The sequence below is a fragment of the Eptatretus burgeri genome, chromosome 3, assembly GCF_056783735.1.
Source record: "Eptatretus burgeri isolate ZD-2024b chromosome 3, Ebu_testis_v1, whole genome shotgun sequence".
In the NCBI taxonomy this organism is placed as follows: Eukaryota; Metazoa; Chordata; class Myxini; order Myxiniformes; family Myxinidae; genus Eptatretus; species Eptatretus burgeri.
In genome coordinates, this window is record NC_140963.1 from 98,137,181 (window position 1) to 98,154,680 (window position 17,500).

The 17,500-nt window shown below is 42.9% G+C and overlaps 1 protein-coding gene across 3 annotated transcripts in view; it reads left to right on the forward strand.

The window, feature by feature from the left end:
• Nucleotides 1-17,500, forward strand: part of SLF1 (SMC5/6 complex localization factor 1) — a 177,352-nt gene that overhangs the window by 129,005 nt on the left and 30,847 nt on the right. For all 3 annotated transcript variants that reach the window (XM_085874631.1, XM_085874630.1, XM_085874632.1), the window contains 9 exons: nt 3,486-3,641; nt 4,097-4,249; nt 4,345-4,416; nt 4,535-4,690; nt 6,146-6,318; nt 6,759-6,878; nt 7,033-7,192; nt 12,068-12,209; nt 14,715-14,860. In XM_085874631.1, the coding sequence (XP_085730757.1) occupies nt 3,486-3,641; nt 4,097-4,249; nt 4,345-4,416; nt 4,535-4,690; nt 6,146-6,318; nt 6,759-6,878; nt 7,033-7,192; nt 12,068-12,209; nt 14,715-14,860 (1,278 nt within the window). The remainder of the gene's footprint in view (nt 1-3,485; nt 3,642-4,096; nt 4,250-4,344; nt 4,417-4,534; nt 4,691-6,145; nt 6,319-6,758; nt 6,879-7,032; nt 7,193-12,067; nt 12,210-14,714; nt 14,861-17,500) is intronic.

The following is a 17,500-nucleotide window of genomic DNA, read 5'->3' on the forward strand; positions in this document are numbered from 1 at the left end:
GGAGACCGGATTGCGGCGAGATCATGGTGGGTGATTACACCAACTGGTCTGGTTGCTGTGATGGTTACCATTCCCAAGAAGTTGCTGTAGCTGTGTCCAATAAGCTGACTCCAATGATAATTGAGGTAACACCGGTCAACGAGCGTATTATGAGACTAAGGATTTGTCACTCCTTAGGTGTCATTTCCCTGGTCTCCGTACATGCTCCGACTGAAGCGAGTGATCTCACCGTGAAGGACGCATGCTATGCCACACTCGAGTCTGTGGTTGATCAGTACCCCAGGCGAGATACACTTCTAGTCTTGGGGGATTTCAATGCATCGAGTGGAACTGATAGGGATGGTGATGAGACGTGTGTTGGTCCCCATGGGTCTGGAACTGTGAACCAGAATAGCACTAAGTTCCTTGACTTTGCAAAATGTCATGGACTTAGTGTGGCTGGTTCATGGTTTCAGCGCCCACAAGCTCATCGCTGGACTTGGTATTCCAATGCTGGCGGTGTGGCAAAGGAGATTGACCACGTTCTCGTTGATGGTCGCTGGAGGACGATCCAGAACTGCAGGGTCTACCGGAGTGCTCAGTTCCTCAATACTGACCACCGGCTTGTTGTAGAAACTCTTAAGTTGCACCTTAAATCCAGGAGAATGGTACCATCCCAGCCTCGGCTGGACGTTGGCAAGCTCAAGGATGAGAGGGAAGCTGAGGAGTTTGCGAACAGGCTGAGTGGAGATTTGGGCGGTCTGGGTGCTTTGGGGGATCTTGAAGAGTTGTGGAGTGCCTTCAATACTACCACCGTTGATGTTTCTGGCAGATTTCTTGGAACCCACCGTGAGGCGAAGAGGAATGTATGCCGCCAAAAGTAAGCGGACATCCATTCTAATGAGTGGATTCAACTTCTTCAGCCTCATCTATTTCTGCTCCAGGTGTATAAAATTAAGCACACAGCCAAGAAATCTCCATAGACAAACATTGGCAGTAGAATAGGCCATACTGAAGAGCTCAGTGACTTTCAACGTGGCACCATCATGGGATGCTTTTTGTTTTGCGGATGTCAGGAGAATGCTACCTGCCCGAAATCATAGTGCTGACTGTAAAGTTTGGTGGAGGAGGAATAATGGTTTGGGGCTGTTTTTCATGATTCGGGCGAGGTCCCTTAGTTCCAGTGAAGGGATCTCTTAACGCTGCAACATACAATGACATTCTGGATGATTTTGTGCTTCCAACTTTGTGGCAACAGTTTGGGGAAGGCCCTTTCCTGTTTCAGCATGACAATGCCCCCGTGCATAAAGCGAGGTCTATACAGAAAAGGTTTGGTGAGATCGGTGTGGAAGAACTTGACTGGCCTGATCGGTGTGGAAGAGTCCTGACCTCAACCCATCAAAAACCTTTGGGATGAATTGGAACGCCGACTGCGAGTCAGACCTAATCGCCCAACATCAGTGTCCAGCCTCACTTATGTTCTTGTGGTTGAATGGAAGCAAATCCCCGCAGCAATGTTCCAGCATCAAGTGGAAATCCTTCCCAGAAGAGTGGAGGCTGTTATCGCAGTAAAGGGGTTGGGGTAGGGGGGGGACTCCATATTAATGCCCTTGATTTTGGAATGAGATGTTCGACAAGCAGGTGTCCACTTTTGGCCATATTGTGTACGTCAGTATGAAGCTATCTTCCCATGTTAGGGACCTCCCTGCTCATCCGCTCTCGTGCCTCTGCCATTCCAGCAGTTCCAACAGCATGATGCATTGCACGCGCCCCAACAGCAGGATTTCTAGCGCATTCCAACAGCAGCGAACGGTTTGACATTCCACCTTTTAAGCAATTTTAGAGGGGGTGCGAGAGGGGGGTGTCAGAGTTCAAGTGAGGTGGAGTTCCCTGGAGTTGGTCATGGCTTGCACTTTGACCCATGATTGCGCATCCCTATTGATGCGCTCACCAGTTAACGTCTCCTTTGTCTGTCAAGCATCCTCGAGTTGAGGTCCTTGCTCAAGCTGATGCTACCACTTGATCTTTAACTGGTTTTCCTGCCCGGCGGTTTTTCCCACCCATTGCGTTTTAAAACAGGAACGTTCTCTTCCTCGTCATCTGACTTTGTTGTCGTCTGTGGTTCGGTATTTCAGAATGTGGTTGTGTGTGTGGCTGTATGAGAGGGTTAATGAAAGAGAGAAAGGAAATTTACAAATCGCAGGTTGCACCCGATATATACGTGGAGACTTAAATGATAATTTAGGAATGATAGACAGCTGAATTGTACTGTGTGGTGCATGAAATGGCAACCACCATATATGAGCCATGAATAAAAGAAGATTTAAAGAAGGAATAAAGGAAGCACAGGGTGTGTATAAAGGAGGAGGAAGAAGACCTACTATAGCTCACACAACGTATTTGTCCTGCTCCCTTCTAGTCAATGGGTGGGGCCATCTCTGGGCACATATACTAACGATACAACTGAATCGGGAACTCCTACATGTGGTGGATGTTCATTTCACCCGGGAGCCGGTTTCATAACCGTCACAATATTATAATAACACAAAGATGAATTGATTTGATTTTGACATCGAACGGTCAAAGGTCAGGTGTCATGTCAGGTAAAAATGTGATACTTGAGAGCAGCTGAAGGGATTTAAATCAAGCTTGATTCAAGTATGTATAATGATATAAAGATGAACTGATTCGATTTTTGGGGTCAAAGGTTAGAAGTTATGTTTGGTAAAATCCTGTTACCATGATAACTTGTGAACCAGTGATAGGATTTTGACCAAACTTGGTATAAGTATACATTATGATGCAAAGATGAATTGATAAAATTTTATCAACAAGAGTTCAAAGGTCATGTCAGGTAAAAATGTTCTCGAGGTTGGGATTTGAACTAAACTAAGTACATGTTCCATGATATGTATGTACACATTAGATTTTAAGGTCAGATGGTTTTGGGGTTATTGGTCAAAGTTAGTCAGCAAAGACTTAATGTGGGCGGAGGCATAACGGTCGATGATGCAACGTCAAATTGTCTAGTTCAATCTATTTTTGGTTGAAATTTTTGAAACAAATCCACTTATTCAAGAGAAAGCGACCATACTTAACCAACTACAAATCAAATCGTCTGGTTGCATCTTTAGATGTTATTAGTATACAAGAGCCAATGTTGTTATATCTGCCTTCTCAGAGTGCACACCGAGATAATGTACCAGGGTAGCACACAGGTTCTCGGCATCAACACATTCATCCACGGTGGTGTGCACCAGTGGGATTCTCCGTCACACAGTCGTATTGCAAAAGCAAGAGTTGTAGCCCAACGAGTTGAAAGTTGTACTGAGGGCTCTCCGCTGACCACTAATGGATATTTGGTCATTTATCGCAATGATTACAGGATTGCTTTACTCAATAATAGCCCCTAATGCTGCTCTCAGGGACCCGTACAGGCTTCTTTACGCATTTTGAAAGCTGTGCGTATGGGACCACACTCGAGGCATAATTACTCTTCTCTCCAGGGCCCCATTCTGTCCCTGGATAAAAGCCTCCAAGCAAACGGTGCAGGCATTCTTGCAAGAGCCACGAGCAGAGACCGGAACCCCGAAGAGGCTGCCAATGATTTGTTATCCACAGGAAGTGCTTTGGGAAGCTTTGAGCAGCAAGCATGCTGTGAGGTGTGTATCGTTGTTTATGAATGCTTAGTGTACTTTATCTTCATAAAATATGCATGTCAATGCATTGGAGTTGTTAATAGTTGACATCCTTGAGCGCATCGTGCTTGTTTGCCTGAATTGATTCTGCGTTTGGCACAGACAGCGAGATGATTTTGTTGTCTTTTGGCTTGCTTCTAATCATATTTGGTCGTGGTGGTTGCTCGTGTCTGTTTGCACACGTGGTAGAGTTTTAATATTTTCCCTTACGAATAGCAATTAAAGACCACATTTTTTTTTCCCCTGATACGACCAGAACACTCACACGATTATAGAGCTGTGGCTTATCTGTTGTTTTGACAGAATAAATAATCCACGGTCCACAGATGCAGTGCATTCGTCATTCGATGACTTGAAAGCATCGTTTTGGCACAGATCTTGTAAAACACCTGCAACCGAGTTTTGCCTGTCTGTTTTAGATACAAGAGGAGTTGCAGACCGAAAGTATTCCCTGTAATCCAATCAAGAAGTTTCGTCGCTGCAGGGAGGACAGTGAGGAACTGAACAATGCGTCCAATGTACTGCTGAACGAGCGTGTAGAAACGTTAAACAATTTCATTAGCAGCAAGCAGGTAAGCACGCTTCAGTGCATACTCACCTGAATGATCGATCATTACCCGTTCGTCATCGACACCTCTAATTTACTACCCATTTTCACTATGTTCAGTTTATGTGCAGTTTCTACCATGGCTCTTACACAGTTGACTGCAGTTTCAGCGAGACAACAATGTGTCATCAGGTAAGGCATTGATTGAACTTTCTTTACAATCCCGTCTTCAAGTGCATGCTGTTTATTTTCAAATCTGGTTTGCTGCATGCAATACCTTCTTTTTTCAATCTTGTTTTTGCGGATTCAGGTCCGAAAAATGAGGCAGTCTGCAGTGAAAAGGGTACAAAACAAGATTGATTGTGAATATATTACTCAGGCCTTGAGTGATATTCGCTCGAATATTTGTGTGAAATTGCGTCCTCCAGAGATGCTGATACACAATATTTTGCAGCACATCTTGCAAGTAAGCCTGCATTTTGTGTTGCAGCGTGAAAGGATTTGTATTTATTTTTCGTGTGGGTGAGAAAGTTGGGGCAAGGGATGGCGGGAGGGAGCATGGTGGAACACAATTTTTCCAACCACCCACCCCCCTTTGCTTAATCTTCCTTACTCTTTCACCGATATTGCATTTTACCATAACCCACCCATTATCCTCCTCTGACAAACCTCTTTTACCTTCTCTCCAACTCCCCTCATCTTTTCCTTCCCTTATTTTATGTCTCTGTCTCTTTCTCTCTCTTTCTCTCTCTTTCTCTCTCTTTCTCTCTCTTTATCTCTCTTTATCTCTCTTTATCTCCTTCTCTCCAACTCCTCTCATCTTTTCCTTCCCTTATTTTATGTCTCTCTCTCTCTCTCTCTCTCTCTCTCTCTCTCTCTCTCTCTCTCTCTCCCCCTCTCTCTCCCCCCCTCTCTCTCTCTCTCTCTCCCCCTCTCTCTCTCTCTCTCTCTCTCTCTCTCTCTCTCTCTCTCTCCATCTCCGTCTCCGTCTCCGTCTCCGTCTCCGTCTCCGTCTCCGTCTCCGTCTCCGTCTCCGTCTCCGTCTCCGTCTCCGTCTCCGTCTCCGTCTCCGTCTCCGTCTCCGTCTCTCTCTTTCTCTCTCTTTCTCTCTCTTTCTCTCTCTTTCTCTCTCTTTCTCTCTCTTTCTCTCTCTTTCTCTCTCTTTCTCTCTCTTTCTCTCTCTTTCTCTCTCTTTCTCTCTCTTTCTCTCTCTTTCTCTCTCTTTCTCTCTCTTTCTCTCTCTTTCTCTCTCTTTCTCTCTCTTTCTCTCTCTTTCTCTCTCTTTCTCTCTCTTTCTCTCTCTTTCTCTCTCTTTCTCTCTCTTTCTCTCTCTTCTCTCTCTCTTTCTCTCTCTTTCTCTCTCTTTCTCTCTCTTTCTCTCTCTTTCTCTCTCTCTCTCTTTCTCTCTCTTTTTCTCTCTCCAACTCCTCTCATCTTTTCCTTCCCTTATTTTATGTCTCTCTCTCTCTCTCTCTCTCTCTCTCTCTCTCTCTCTCTCTCTCTCTCTCTCTCTCTCTCTCTCTCTCTCTGTCTCTCTGTCTCTCTGTCTCTCTGTCTCTCTGTCTCTCTGTCTCTCTGTCTCTCTGTCTCTCTGTCTCTCTGTCTCTCTGTCTCTCTGTCTCTCTGTCTCTCTGTCTCTCTGTCTCTCTGTCTCTCTGTCTCTCTGTCTCTCTGTCTCTCTGTCTCTCCTTCTCTCCTTCTCTCCTTCTCTCTTTTCTGTTTTTCTTCCTCTCTTTGTTTATTCTCCTTTTTATTTTATTTAATCACACATGCACACACTTTCCTCAAACAATATTTGAATAAATGGATGGCTCCATATTTGAAGTGAGCTCACATTTTAATGACTTGATGTTTTCTTTTGTAACTCAACAACAAAATGATTGGGTATTTATTCTGTTTCTTTCATTACTTTCTCTTCCAGAAATGTGACGTGCTCATGATGTCTCAGTTTGCTGATATGTTCCAAATATTGCTTTCTGCATTCCCCTCATGGAGTGCAAAAGACATGGCTGAGTATTACATAAGTATTCTTTTTTACAAGCAAGGTTGTGATCATGACAATGATGGCTGGGACCTTTTGAAGAAAGCAGTCAAGTAAGACACATTTCATTTTTAAATTTTCTTTATCGCATTTCATTTTCTGAGAATATTGTGAATTACCGATGCCACCGAAGGTGGACGGATGCATACGAAACTTAGTGGACATGTTGGGTCTGTGACAAGGACGAATTGATTAGATTTTTAATTTTTTTGAAGATCCGGATCCGGATCAGAGAATTTTTTGAGTGATTCTTCACCATTGAGAGATAGAGCCAAAAACGACATGTAGTATATCTCAAAAAGTTATGGACAGATTTGGATGAAACTTGGTGGATGGGTTAGGTATGTGACAAGAACAAGCTGATTTGGTTTTGGTCAAGCTGCAGATGCAGATCTGGCCTATCAGTGGGATGCAAAACGTAAACTGTTCAGCCTGGCGGAGGTATGCGCCCGACTGAGTGCCCCTCTCGTTCATCATACAATCTTTGTTACAGGATCTCTGTCGCTGATGTCACAGACTGTCCAGGAAAGTCGGAGCAAAAGGAAGTTTACATCAAACTACTGTCGTGCTTCATCACATTATTTGAATTTGAATTGTTCTTTATAAACACAAGGTGAGTGTGACTCCAGCAAGAAAACGCTTTCCTTTGCCGTCCATTATTTTGACCATATCTTTATTTCAAAAGTGAATTCTCCATCATACATTATTTATCGATGCATCAGATTGGAACTTCATTTAGTTCTGTATCAAAAATACATATCGTGCAGAAACACCAAGGAATCGTCTGAACCCACAACTTTTGGACCGTTTGTGCTGGCAAAGTTGTTTTGCACCAACAGTGGTGTTGCTCCTTTGACATGGTCGGGCATTGAATGGTTAGGGCAACAGCTTGTGGAGCAGTTCAGAACAACACAAGACAACGTCATGGTGAGTTGTGATGCCAATACACTAATTCAAATTTATGTTGATTGATGTAATTACTAAAATTACACAGCAGCTTTTTTTTTGTTGTTGCAATCTACATAAGATATATCCATTAGATACTGATATTTTCTTTGAGAATTTATTTAGAAAATTAATCAGGCTTCACACAAGCAGGTGAAATGTGAAATTAATTTACAAATTTGATCTATGTCCCAGTAATTCAAAGGAATATTCACTGGGTTGTTAATATTTTTTACAAGGTCTAAGGCTCATGAAACTGAAATAGTAATGAATACAGCCCCAACGACTGCAAAAAAAAAAGACAAAATAAAAATATAAAACAAAATATTAACAGATATACACCGACAATTGGGAAAACGATAAAACAGCAGGAAAGTATAATAAAGAGTTGGACAGGTTTGGCATAGACATAGAAGGCTCTTTAGAATGATCAACTCAAATGGGTTGGAGAATGAATCATCATACATGCCCAAGACAAAGGACACTACACCAATGGCCTTGAGAAGATGGTAGGACTGTGTCAATCAGACAAGTGTAGGTTCTGCAAGGTAGAAACAGGAAGTACAAGCCACCTCCTATCAGGAGGTGAAAAACATGTCAGAGCAGCTTTGCACCCACAAAGGCACAACCAAGTATGTAGAGTAATCCACTGGCACATCTGCAAAAGTCTCAATATCCCAGTTCCAGAAAACTCATGGAGACATGAACAAAAAGCGATAATTAAAAATAAGGAAGTAACACCCACCGACAACCTGATGATCTCATTAAACGTGAACATGGAAAACATTTCAAGTGAATGGGAAAAATCTTCTAACTGTGGGGGATTTTTTTCAGTTTCTAAAGTAAAGGAAAGAAAACTGATTACAACGGTGCTTAGTCAGTGGTATAATATTTTTCTGCATAGCATCAACAGAGACCCCCTTTTGCAAGAGAAGTTTGCCTGGCTCGACCGCAAGCAATTGGCCCGCTGCATCCCGAACATGCGTTGGGCTTGATGATGATCCGTATAATGTTGGGCTCGATGGCGATCCGTCAGTCAGTTTTGATATTTTATTGTCTTCATTTACATAAGCACAAATAAATTCACTATATTTTGCCACTTTACAGTGCACTTTCAGCACAGGACTCAAACTCGTCAGGCCAAAGACTCGGACTCAGCTTGGATTCAGACTCGGACAAGGTGGACTCGACTACAACACTGCTTCTCTAAGTCCTTGCAGGATGCGTGCATTCTTCCAATAAACCCCTTCTCCTTAATGTTCCATTTACTGCTCATGATCACATGCACTCTTCCAATAAGCAGCTCCTCCAAAATTTAAACCTGCTGCTTATGATCGATCTGTTCCTTTTTAGCTCACCTGGAACGTAGTTCCGGGGAGCTTATGCGATGGCATGTCTGTCTGTCAGTTCGTCCATCCATCCGTCCGTCGCCAAATACTTTCAACTTAAACTACACATATGATTTCGATGAAACTTTACCACAATGGTCATCACCGTGTATGTCCCAAAGTTTGTTCACTGCAAGAAAAAAAAATCTGATCCAAAGGGGGTCTACGGGGGTTGCGCACCCCCCCCACCCCAAAATAGGTATTTGCTTTCTTCTCAGAAACTACACCTGCAATTCTGATGAAACTTGACCACGACCTTCATCGCCCGTGATGTATCAAAGTTTGTTCATGACAATTAGAAAAATAGTGCTCTAAGGGAGTGTGGGGGGGGGTTGCCCCCCAAAATATGTATTTCCTTTCTTCTCTGAAACTACACACACAATTCCATTGAAAATTGACCACCACCTTCATCACCCATGAATTGGGGGTCTACAGGGGGATTTCCCGCCAAAATATGTATTTGCTTTCTTCTCCAAAACTACACACACAATTTCGATGAAACTTGAACACCACCTTCATCACCCTTGATGTACCAAAGATTGTTCACACCGTTTTAAAAAAAATTGGAGTCTAAGGGATTTATGGGGGGAGAGGGGAGTGATTGCCCCCCCCCCCAAAAAATATGCATTTGCTTTCTTTTCAGAAACTACACACACAATTCCAATGAAACTTGATCACAACCTTTATCACCTGCGATGATCCAAAGATTGTTGGCACCATTTAAATAAAAATCCATAGGTATTTACTTTCTTCTCCGTTATATATTTTGTGTCATCCTTAACTACCAGTGGTTCCCTGGTTATCTTATCCAGTCGCTAGCAGGTGAGTCCCCAGGGGTATTGCCCTATGTTTTTTTCCAATTTGTGAAACTGCCTTTCTGAGGCTGTTTTATCCCAATCTTCATGGATTCAGGAAGCTGGTGCACTACCATTTCATTTCATTCCCCATCCTTAAGGCCCTGTCACACCTTGACGATTTAGCCAGCGTATGCCGACGTATGAAAAATTTGTCTAAAACGCTGGCACACGTCGAATATGTTATGGGTAAGTTTTGTATACGTTAAGAGCACGCTGGCATACGTCGTAGTACGCCGAGCTCGTCGACAAATTTTAACACGCTTGAAATTTTTCGACGTATGCCAGCTCTCAAGTGTAGGTTCTGCATGACTCACACGTTCCGCATACGCTGGCCATAAGTTGTAGGCACATTACGCGATCGTTGACACACGTCGATACACGTTACTTGTAAGTTACTCATAAGTCGAAACACGTCGAGGTAATGTTTAGCGTCAGTGTTCCGGACTCCCTGGTATTTTTTTGGGGGTTTTTTTTTTCTTCGGTATGACTGTGATGTTGACACTTCAATTTCTAGTGCGGTTATAATATAATTAATAGGCTGCCGCTCAACGATTTAAATCATAACCGCACTAGAAATCGAAGTGTCAACATCACCGTCATGCCGAAGAAAAAATAAAATAAAAAAACCAGGGAGTCTGAAACACTGACGCTAAACATTACTTCGACGTGTTTCGACTTATTAGTAACTTACAAGTAACGTGTTGACGTGTGTCAACGATCGCGTAACATGCCTACAACTTATGGCCAGCGTATGCGGAACGTGTGTCATACGCTGGCATACGTCGAAAAATTTTCAACATGCTGAAAATTTGTCGACGTATGCCAGCGTGCTTCAGCGTGCTCTTAGCATATACAAAACTTACCCATAACGTATTCGACGTGTGCCAGCATATTCAGCAAATTTTTCATACGTCGGCATACGCTGGCTAAAACGTCAAGGTGTGACAGCGGCTTGACACTTCGATGTCTAGTGCGGTTATGATTTCAATCTTCGAGCCGCAGCCTTTTAGGCCTAAGTCACATTTGCTCTACGGTGAGGATACGGCGGCTATACGCCCTCTGAATTGACAGAAACGTGCGGCTACCGCAGAGTTTCTGAGGTGGCCTCAGGGTGGCCCTACGCCGTTTGGCTATATTTTACAGCCCGTAGGGTCGCCGTGGAATTTTAACGCAGAGTTATAACTTTTTTCATTTCTACGTTCGCCGTAGCAATTCGACAAGCCGAAACAAAAGAAATGGTAAAAAAAAAAATTAACCCATTCGTTACCGTCCGTCTGGCCGCACGTTCGCCTTAGGGCACCTTGAGGCTACCTTGCGTCTGCCTTGAAAATTCTATGTCCGCCGCAGGGCCCTTAAGGTCACCGTGCAACATCAAATCAAAGACCGTACGGCAACCCCACGTTTTCGGTCTCCACAATTTCTAAGACCTAAGGCCTAAGTCACATTTGCTCTACGGCGAAGATACGGCAGCCGTACGCCCTCTGAATTGACAGAAACGTGCGGCGGCCGCAGAGTTTCTGAGGTGGCCTCAGGTTGGCCCTACGCCGTATGGCTATATTTTACAGGCCGTAAAATCGCCGTGGAATTATAACGCGGAGTTATAACTTTTTTTCATTTCTACGTTCGCCGTAGCAATTCGACAAGCCAAAAAAAAAAAAAAACTGGTAAAAAAAAAATAAAAAATAACCCATTCGTTACCGTCCGTCTGGCCGCACGTTCGCCTTAGGTCCCCCTGCGGTCGCCTTGCGTCTGCCCTGAAAATTCTATGGCCGCCGCAGGAACGCCCTAAAGTCACCGTGCGACATCAAATCAAAGACCGTACGGCAACCCCACGTTTTCGGTCTCCACAATTTATAAATACACCGTGCAGCTCCCCGAAAAATAAAAACATATGTGACTGCTACATTGTGTGACCGTGGAAATACTGCGGCCGACGTATAATTGCTAATGGCCGTAGATTTTGGAGACCCCACGGCCGCCCTGGCAAATGTGACCTCGGCCTTAATAGGCTACGCCACGTGATCGTTGGCGATATGCTGCCGCACGATGCATAAGTTAGACTATCGTTGGGCATAGGTGGTGAACGCCGCCAACACGCTCAGCATTCGTTGATATAAGTTTTCTATATGTTATCGAAACGTTCTGTGTACGTTACTAATATGTTATGCATACGTCCAACTCGTTATGAATACTTCCAAAACTGGAAAAAAACATCAATAGTTCAGCGTACGCTTGCGTTTTACATACATTTTTATGCCTTGCCATACACTGGCTAAAACGTCAAGGTGTGACAGGGCCTTCACCCATATGCTTCTCTGCACTCATTAACCTTACCAAATCTCGCACAGCCCTCTTACTCGATGGTGATGCAATAAATTGTTTCACGTTCTTCTGACAAACAGGAAAAGAGAAAAAGGAAAGTGTTGTTCTCTCATCACGTTTTGCAGTTTGCAAAAGAAAAAAAAAATTCATTGCTCATTTTTTTTTTCCAGTGTTTTGTGTTAAGGTAGGAATGCATGTGTTTTTGTGATATTGAAATGACTGACAAGATTAGATTATGGAAATATTTTGGTTATGTTGTCACGTGCTATCTTTCTTCCGCACTGATGCAGACAATGAGCATCGTCATCTCTGATTGCCTTGGAAATATGTTGAGTGTCATCGTTGAGTTTTTAATTCTCTGGAACAAAATATATGGAGTTCAATCTGCATTCTTGGAAAAACTTGCCTACTTCTTGGCTGTTTTATGTACAGGTGATGCCCATTTTCCTATCTTCTGTTTTTCAAATAATTTGTCTGGTGGTTTTGCATATGGTATAACTTCCACTTCAATGAGATCCACACTTAAAAGAAACGATACTTAAATTGCAAACTGAGAATTAAGAGATATGATAATTCTTCATTCCATATGTGGGGAAATGCACTTTTTCATTGTCATTTTTTATTAACGAGTTCAAAGCTTCATCATCATGCACCACCACCTTCATCATCACCATCACTTGTGTTAAACACAGTCCTTACCCACAATCTTTTCTTTCCCCATTAATCCAACCAAACCTAACAGAACCCTCTTACTTGATGGTAATAAAAAAAAGTTGCACGTCGTCCTGACAATACACAAAAAGAGACTAGAACGGTACGTGGTAGAGCGCATACCTCCGTCAGACCGAACAGTTTACGTTTTGTATCCCACGGATTGGCCGGATCTGCATCCAGACCTGAACCAAAATCTAATCGGCTTGTTCTTGTCACCTACCCAACTCATCTTTCAAGTTTTATCATAATTCATCCAGAACTTTTGAAATATCATATAATACAACGCGGTCTCTGAATGGTGAAGAATCACTTTAAAAAAATTGTTTTTAACTCTTGTGTCCGCATCCGGATCTTCATCCAAATCGAATCAATTCTTCCTTGTCACGCACCCAACCTGTCCACCAAGTTTCTTCAAAATCCAGCCATAACTTTTTGAGATATTGTGCTATACAGTGTATCATTTTTGGGTGCTATCTCTCAATGAAGAATCACTTTTATAAAGTCCAGTATCTGGACCTGGATCTTCACCAAAATCAAATAAATTCATCCTTGTCACACATGCAACCTGTCCACCACATTTCGGCTGAATCCGTCCACAACCTTTTGAGATATCCTGCTCATAGACAGACAGACAGACAGACAGACAGACAGATAGACAGCTCAACAAACAGACAGCAGGGGTGAAAGCATAGCCTCATCTTCATCTTCTTCTTCTCCTTCTTCTCCTCTTCTTCTTCTCCTTCTCCTACTTCTCCTGCTTCTTCTCCTTCTTCTCCTCCTTCTCCTTCTTCTCCTTCTCCTCCTTCTTCTCCTTCTCCTCCTTCGTCTTCTTCTCCTTCTTCTCCTTCTCCTCCTTCTCCTCCTTCTCCTCCTTCTCCTCCTTCTCCTTCTCCTACTCCTCCTTCTTCTCCTCCTTCTCCTTCTCCTACTGCTCGTCCTACTCCTCCTTCTCCTTCTCCTTCTCCTCCTTCTCCTCCTTCTCCTCCTCCTTCTCCTCCTCCTTTTCCTCCTCCTTCTCCTCCTACTTCTCCTCCTCCTTCTCCTCCTCCTCCTTCTCCTTCTTCTCCTTCTCCTTCTTCTCCTTCTCCTTCTCCTTCTCCTTCTCCTTCTCTTCCTTCTCCTACTCTTCCTTCTCCTACTCCTCCTTCTCCTACTCCTCCTTCTCCGACTTCTCCTTCTCCTACTTCTCCTTCTCCTTCTCCTTATCCTACTTTTCCTTCTCCTTATCCTTCTTCTCTTTCTCCTTATCCTTATCCTTCTCCTTATTCGCCTTCCACTTCTCCTCCTCCTCCTCCTTCCCTGGTGGTGGAGGTAAAAAAGGAAAGTGTTGTCAATCTGATGGGATAGTTGAAAGGAAAAGAGAGTGAGAGAGTAAGGGGTGGAAATAGTAACCTGCAAGTAAAAGGGTTTGGTTAGGTTGTGTTAATGGGGTAGGAAAGACTGGGTAATGATGATGGGTGACAATTCTGACAATTGTGACCTCCTCAGTAATTTCCGTGGATCTTGATTGGCTGTGAAATTATATTTGCATCACATGTACGTGTTTCATATTACACATGACCCCCCCCTCCCCCCCAATGGAAAGACATGGAATTAAGGAGGATTGGAAGTTTGTTGAAGTGTTTGCTGATTGATGTTGCATTAGTAAGTTAGTAAAGGATGCAAGTTAAAATCAGATAGTCTCTGCTGTTCTTTTTTGTTATTTTTTTCAAATATGAATTTGGTTTCATTTTAACTGCACTGATAAACTTGTGCACTTTGGATTAACCAAGTAACCATCACTTTTATTTGCTCGTCCACTTCCTACAAGTTTATTACATCCCATATTCTTGTGCTTTTTCTTTTTCCAGATTATTTCATTCTTACAAAACATTTTGTGTGCCTTGCACCTTGACATGTTCACTTAAATTCATCTTTTAGAAGCAGTAACCTTTTTAATATGGCTTACAGATGATTATTTTCATGCTTTGTTGACTGCTTGATATCTTTGTGTATTCCTGTGTAATTTTAACACTGTAATCCGGTATTGTTCTGGCACGTTTCCTCAGTTGGATCTATGTAATAAGAAATGAGAGTCCAGCTAGATCTGCTCTTGTTCCTACAGAAGCTGTGACATGGAGTGTGGTATTGATGGTTACAGAATGTGATTCTCAACCACACACTCATGGCATTACCATTACCTTTCATATTCTTTCTTTTTTTTTTTTTACTCGTTTTGTACAGATTTGACAGCCTTGGATATTGGGAGGTTTATAAAGAGCATAGGCTCACCTTGGCTACAGATGGAGGTTTGCCGGATGATTTTGGAGCTAATATTTGAGGTGGAGAACATCAAAACTGACCATCAGCCTTTAACACTGCATATTATTGTAAGTAGTACTTGTTATATATACATATGTACATAGTAGAACATCATTTTCCAAAAAATGGCTTGGCATGAGTTTATTTATACATTTATTTACAGTGCCTTCAGAAAGTATTCACACCCCTCGACTTTTGAAACATTTTGTTGTGTTTCAGCCTGAATTTAAAATAAATTGAATTAAAAAAAAATTTTCACCGATCTACGCAAAATACCCCATAATGACAAAGTGAAAACATGTTTTCAGACATTTTTACAAAATAATTAAAAATAAAAAGCTGAAATGTCGCATCAAAAAGTATTCAACCTGTTTGCTATGGCACTCCAAATTGAGCTCAGGTGCATCCAGTTTCCTTTGATGATCGTTGAGATGTCTCTACACCTTGATTGGAGTCCACCTGTGGCCAATTCACTTGAATGGACATGATTTAGAAAGAAACACACCTTTCTATATAAGGCCCCACAGTTGACAGTGCATGTCAGAGCAGAAACTCTACCATGAAGTCCAAGGAACTATCCGTAGAATTCCGAGATAGAATTGTGAGGGGGCATAGATCTGGGGAAGGGTATAAAGCTCCATCTTTAGGAAATGGAAAGAATATGGAACGACCCAGACTCTTCCAAGAGCTGGCCTTCCGACCAAACTGAGCAACCAGGCAAGAAGGACCTTGATCAGGGAGGTGACCAAGAACACAATGACCACTCTGACAGAACTACAGAGTTCCTTTGACAGATATGGGAGAACCTGCAGACAGGACAACAATTTCTGCAGCACATGACAGCACACCTTGAGTTTGCAAAAATGCACGTGAAAAACTCTGAGAGCATGAGACAAAAGATTCTGTGGTCTGATGAGACGAAAGTTGAACTCTTTGGCCTGAATGCAAAGCACTACATCTCTCAGAAACTGAGCACAGCTCATCACCCATTTAACACCATCCATACCGTGAATCATGGTGGTGGCAGCACCATGCTATGAGGATGATTTTCAGCAGCAGGGACTGGGAGATTTGTAAGGATGGAGGAAACAATGAATGAATCCAAATACAGGCAAATCCTTGAGGAGAACCTGCTTCAGAGTACAAAAGATCTGAGACTGTGGCAAAGATTTACATTCTAACAGGACAATGACCCCAAGCATACAGCCAAAACAACACTGGAATGGCTTCACAACAAGAATGTGAAAGTCCTCGAGTGACCCAGCCAAAGCACAGATTTCAATACCATTGAGAATCTGTGGGAAAAAAAAACTTGAAGATTGCTATTCACCGATGCTCCCCATTTAATCTGACAGAGTTTGAGCAAATCTGCAAGGCAGAGTGGGAGAAAATCCCAGAATCCAGATGTGCAAAGCTGATGCAGACATACCCAAGAAGACTTGAAGCTGTAATCACTGCCAAAGGCGCTTGTTTTCACACAAACGCCGAAAAACATGTTTTCACACAAACAAAAAAAATTTAACCCATTTTAAATTCAGGTTGTAACACAACAAAATGTGACAAGAGTCAAGGGGTGTGAATACTTTCTGAAGGCACTGTGCATATGTATACACAGTATGTACATATTGTTGCAGATCTTGCCATGGGGGTAAAATGAGGATATGATAGATTAGAATGGTTATCTCGTAGTACATCTTTGCACAAGTGTGTAATGTATGTAATTCCTTAAATTGATAAAAGCTGTTGAGCACATATTTAGAAAGATTTTGTCCCATCGCCGAAGTGTCTGCAACGCCTCCCCCAACCCCTCACCCTCCCCTTCCCTATGCCATTGAACCTCCCCTCATTGTAATTTGTCCTTTTATGGCCTTTCTTCTTGAGTTTACCACCAATCAGCAAGGCTCATGAGCATGATCATGGGGTCAGTTTGACGGAGATGCCACCATATATGGATAGACATCTGGCACACTCAAGGCCAATGGGACCCCCTTGCCAACAGCTTGCCAGCCAATCAGCGCAGCCCATCAATAATCACCTAGTATGCCACATCGACCAATGGGTGTGCACCACAGGAAATCTGATATCCCCTCCCGAGAGATGATATAAGCACTTACACCGCATTGGGCGTTGTTTTTCATTTGGGCTTCAAGTTCATTTGTGTGGTTGGTTGCCTTATTTCTCCTCTTGGTTACCGCCTGCTGCATCATGATTCCTGCCCAGTCCTGCGTAGTTTTGTGGTTCACAGTGGTTCACGGTACGGCTTGTAGAACAAGTGCTGGTGTGCGACGAGCGCAGCTGGGGAGGCATGAAGGGGTGCCACAAAGATGGGCCTCAAACTCACTCACACCACGTGCATGAGCTTTGCTTCCAGATCAAGTTTCCTTTTCTCTCTGTCTCATCTTCTCTTCTCTCTCTGTCTGTCCTGTGTACTCCAAGTGAATGAGATACTATTGGTTGTTTAAGCCTCTGGGGCTCCGAGGGCGCGTTGGCTTATTTATTATTTATTCATTTATAATCGTCAGTGATCGTCGCACCGCTGGCGTGTTCATCTTCCTCTTATTCTGCCCTCCATTTTTCTTGTAATAAACCCTTTCTTTTTAATGATAACTTGTGAAAAGTCATCAGGAGCAGGCTCCATAGCACATAGTAAGTTGGCAAATTAACCTATTAACGGGCAGATTGCGTTTGCGTTGAAGCACTCAGAAAGC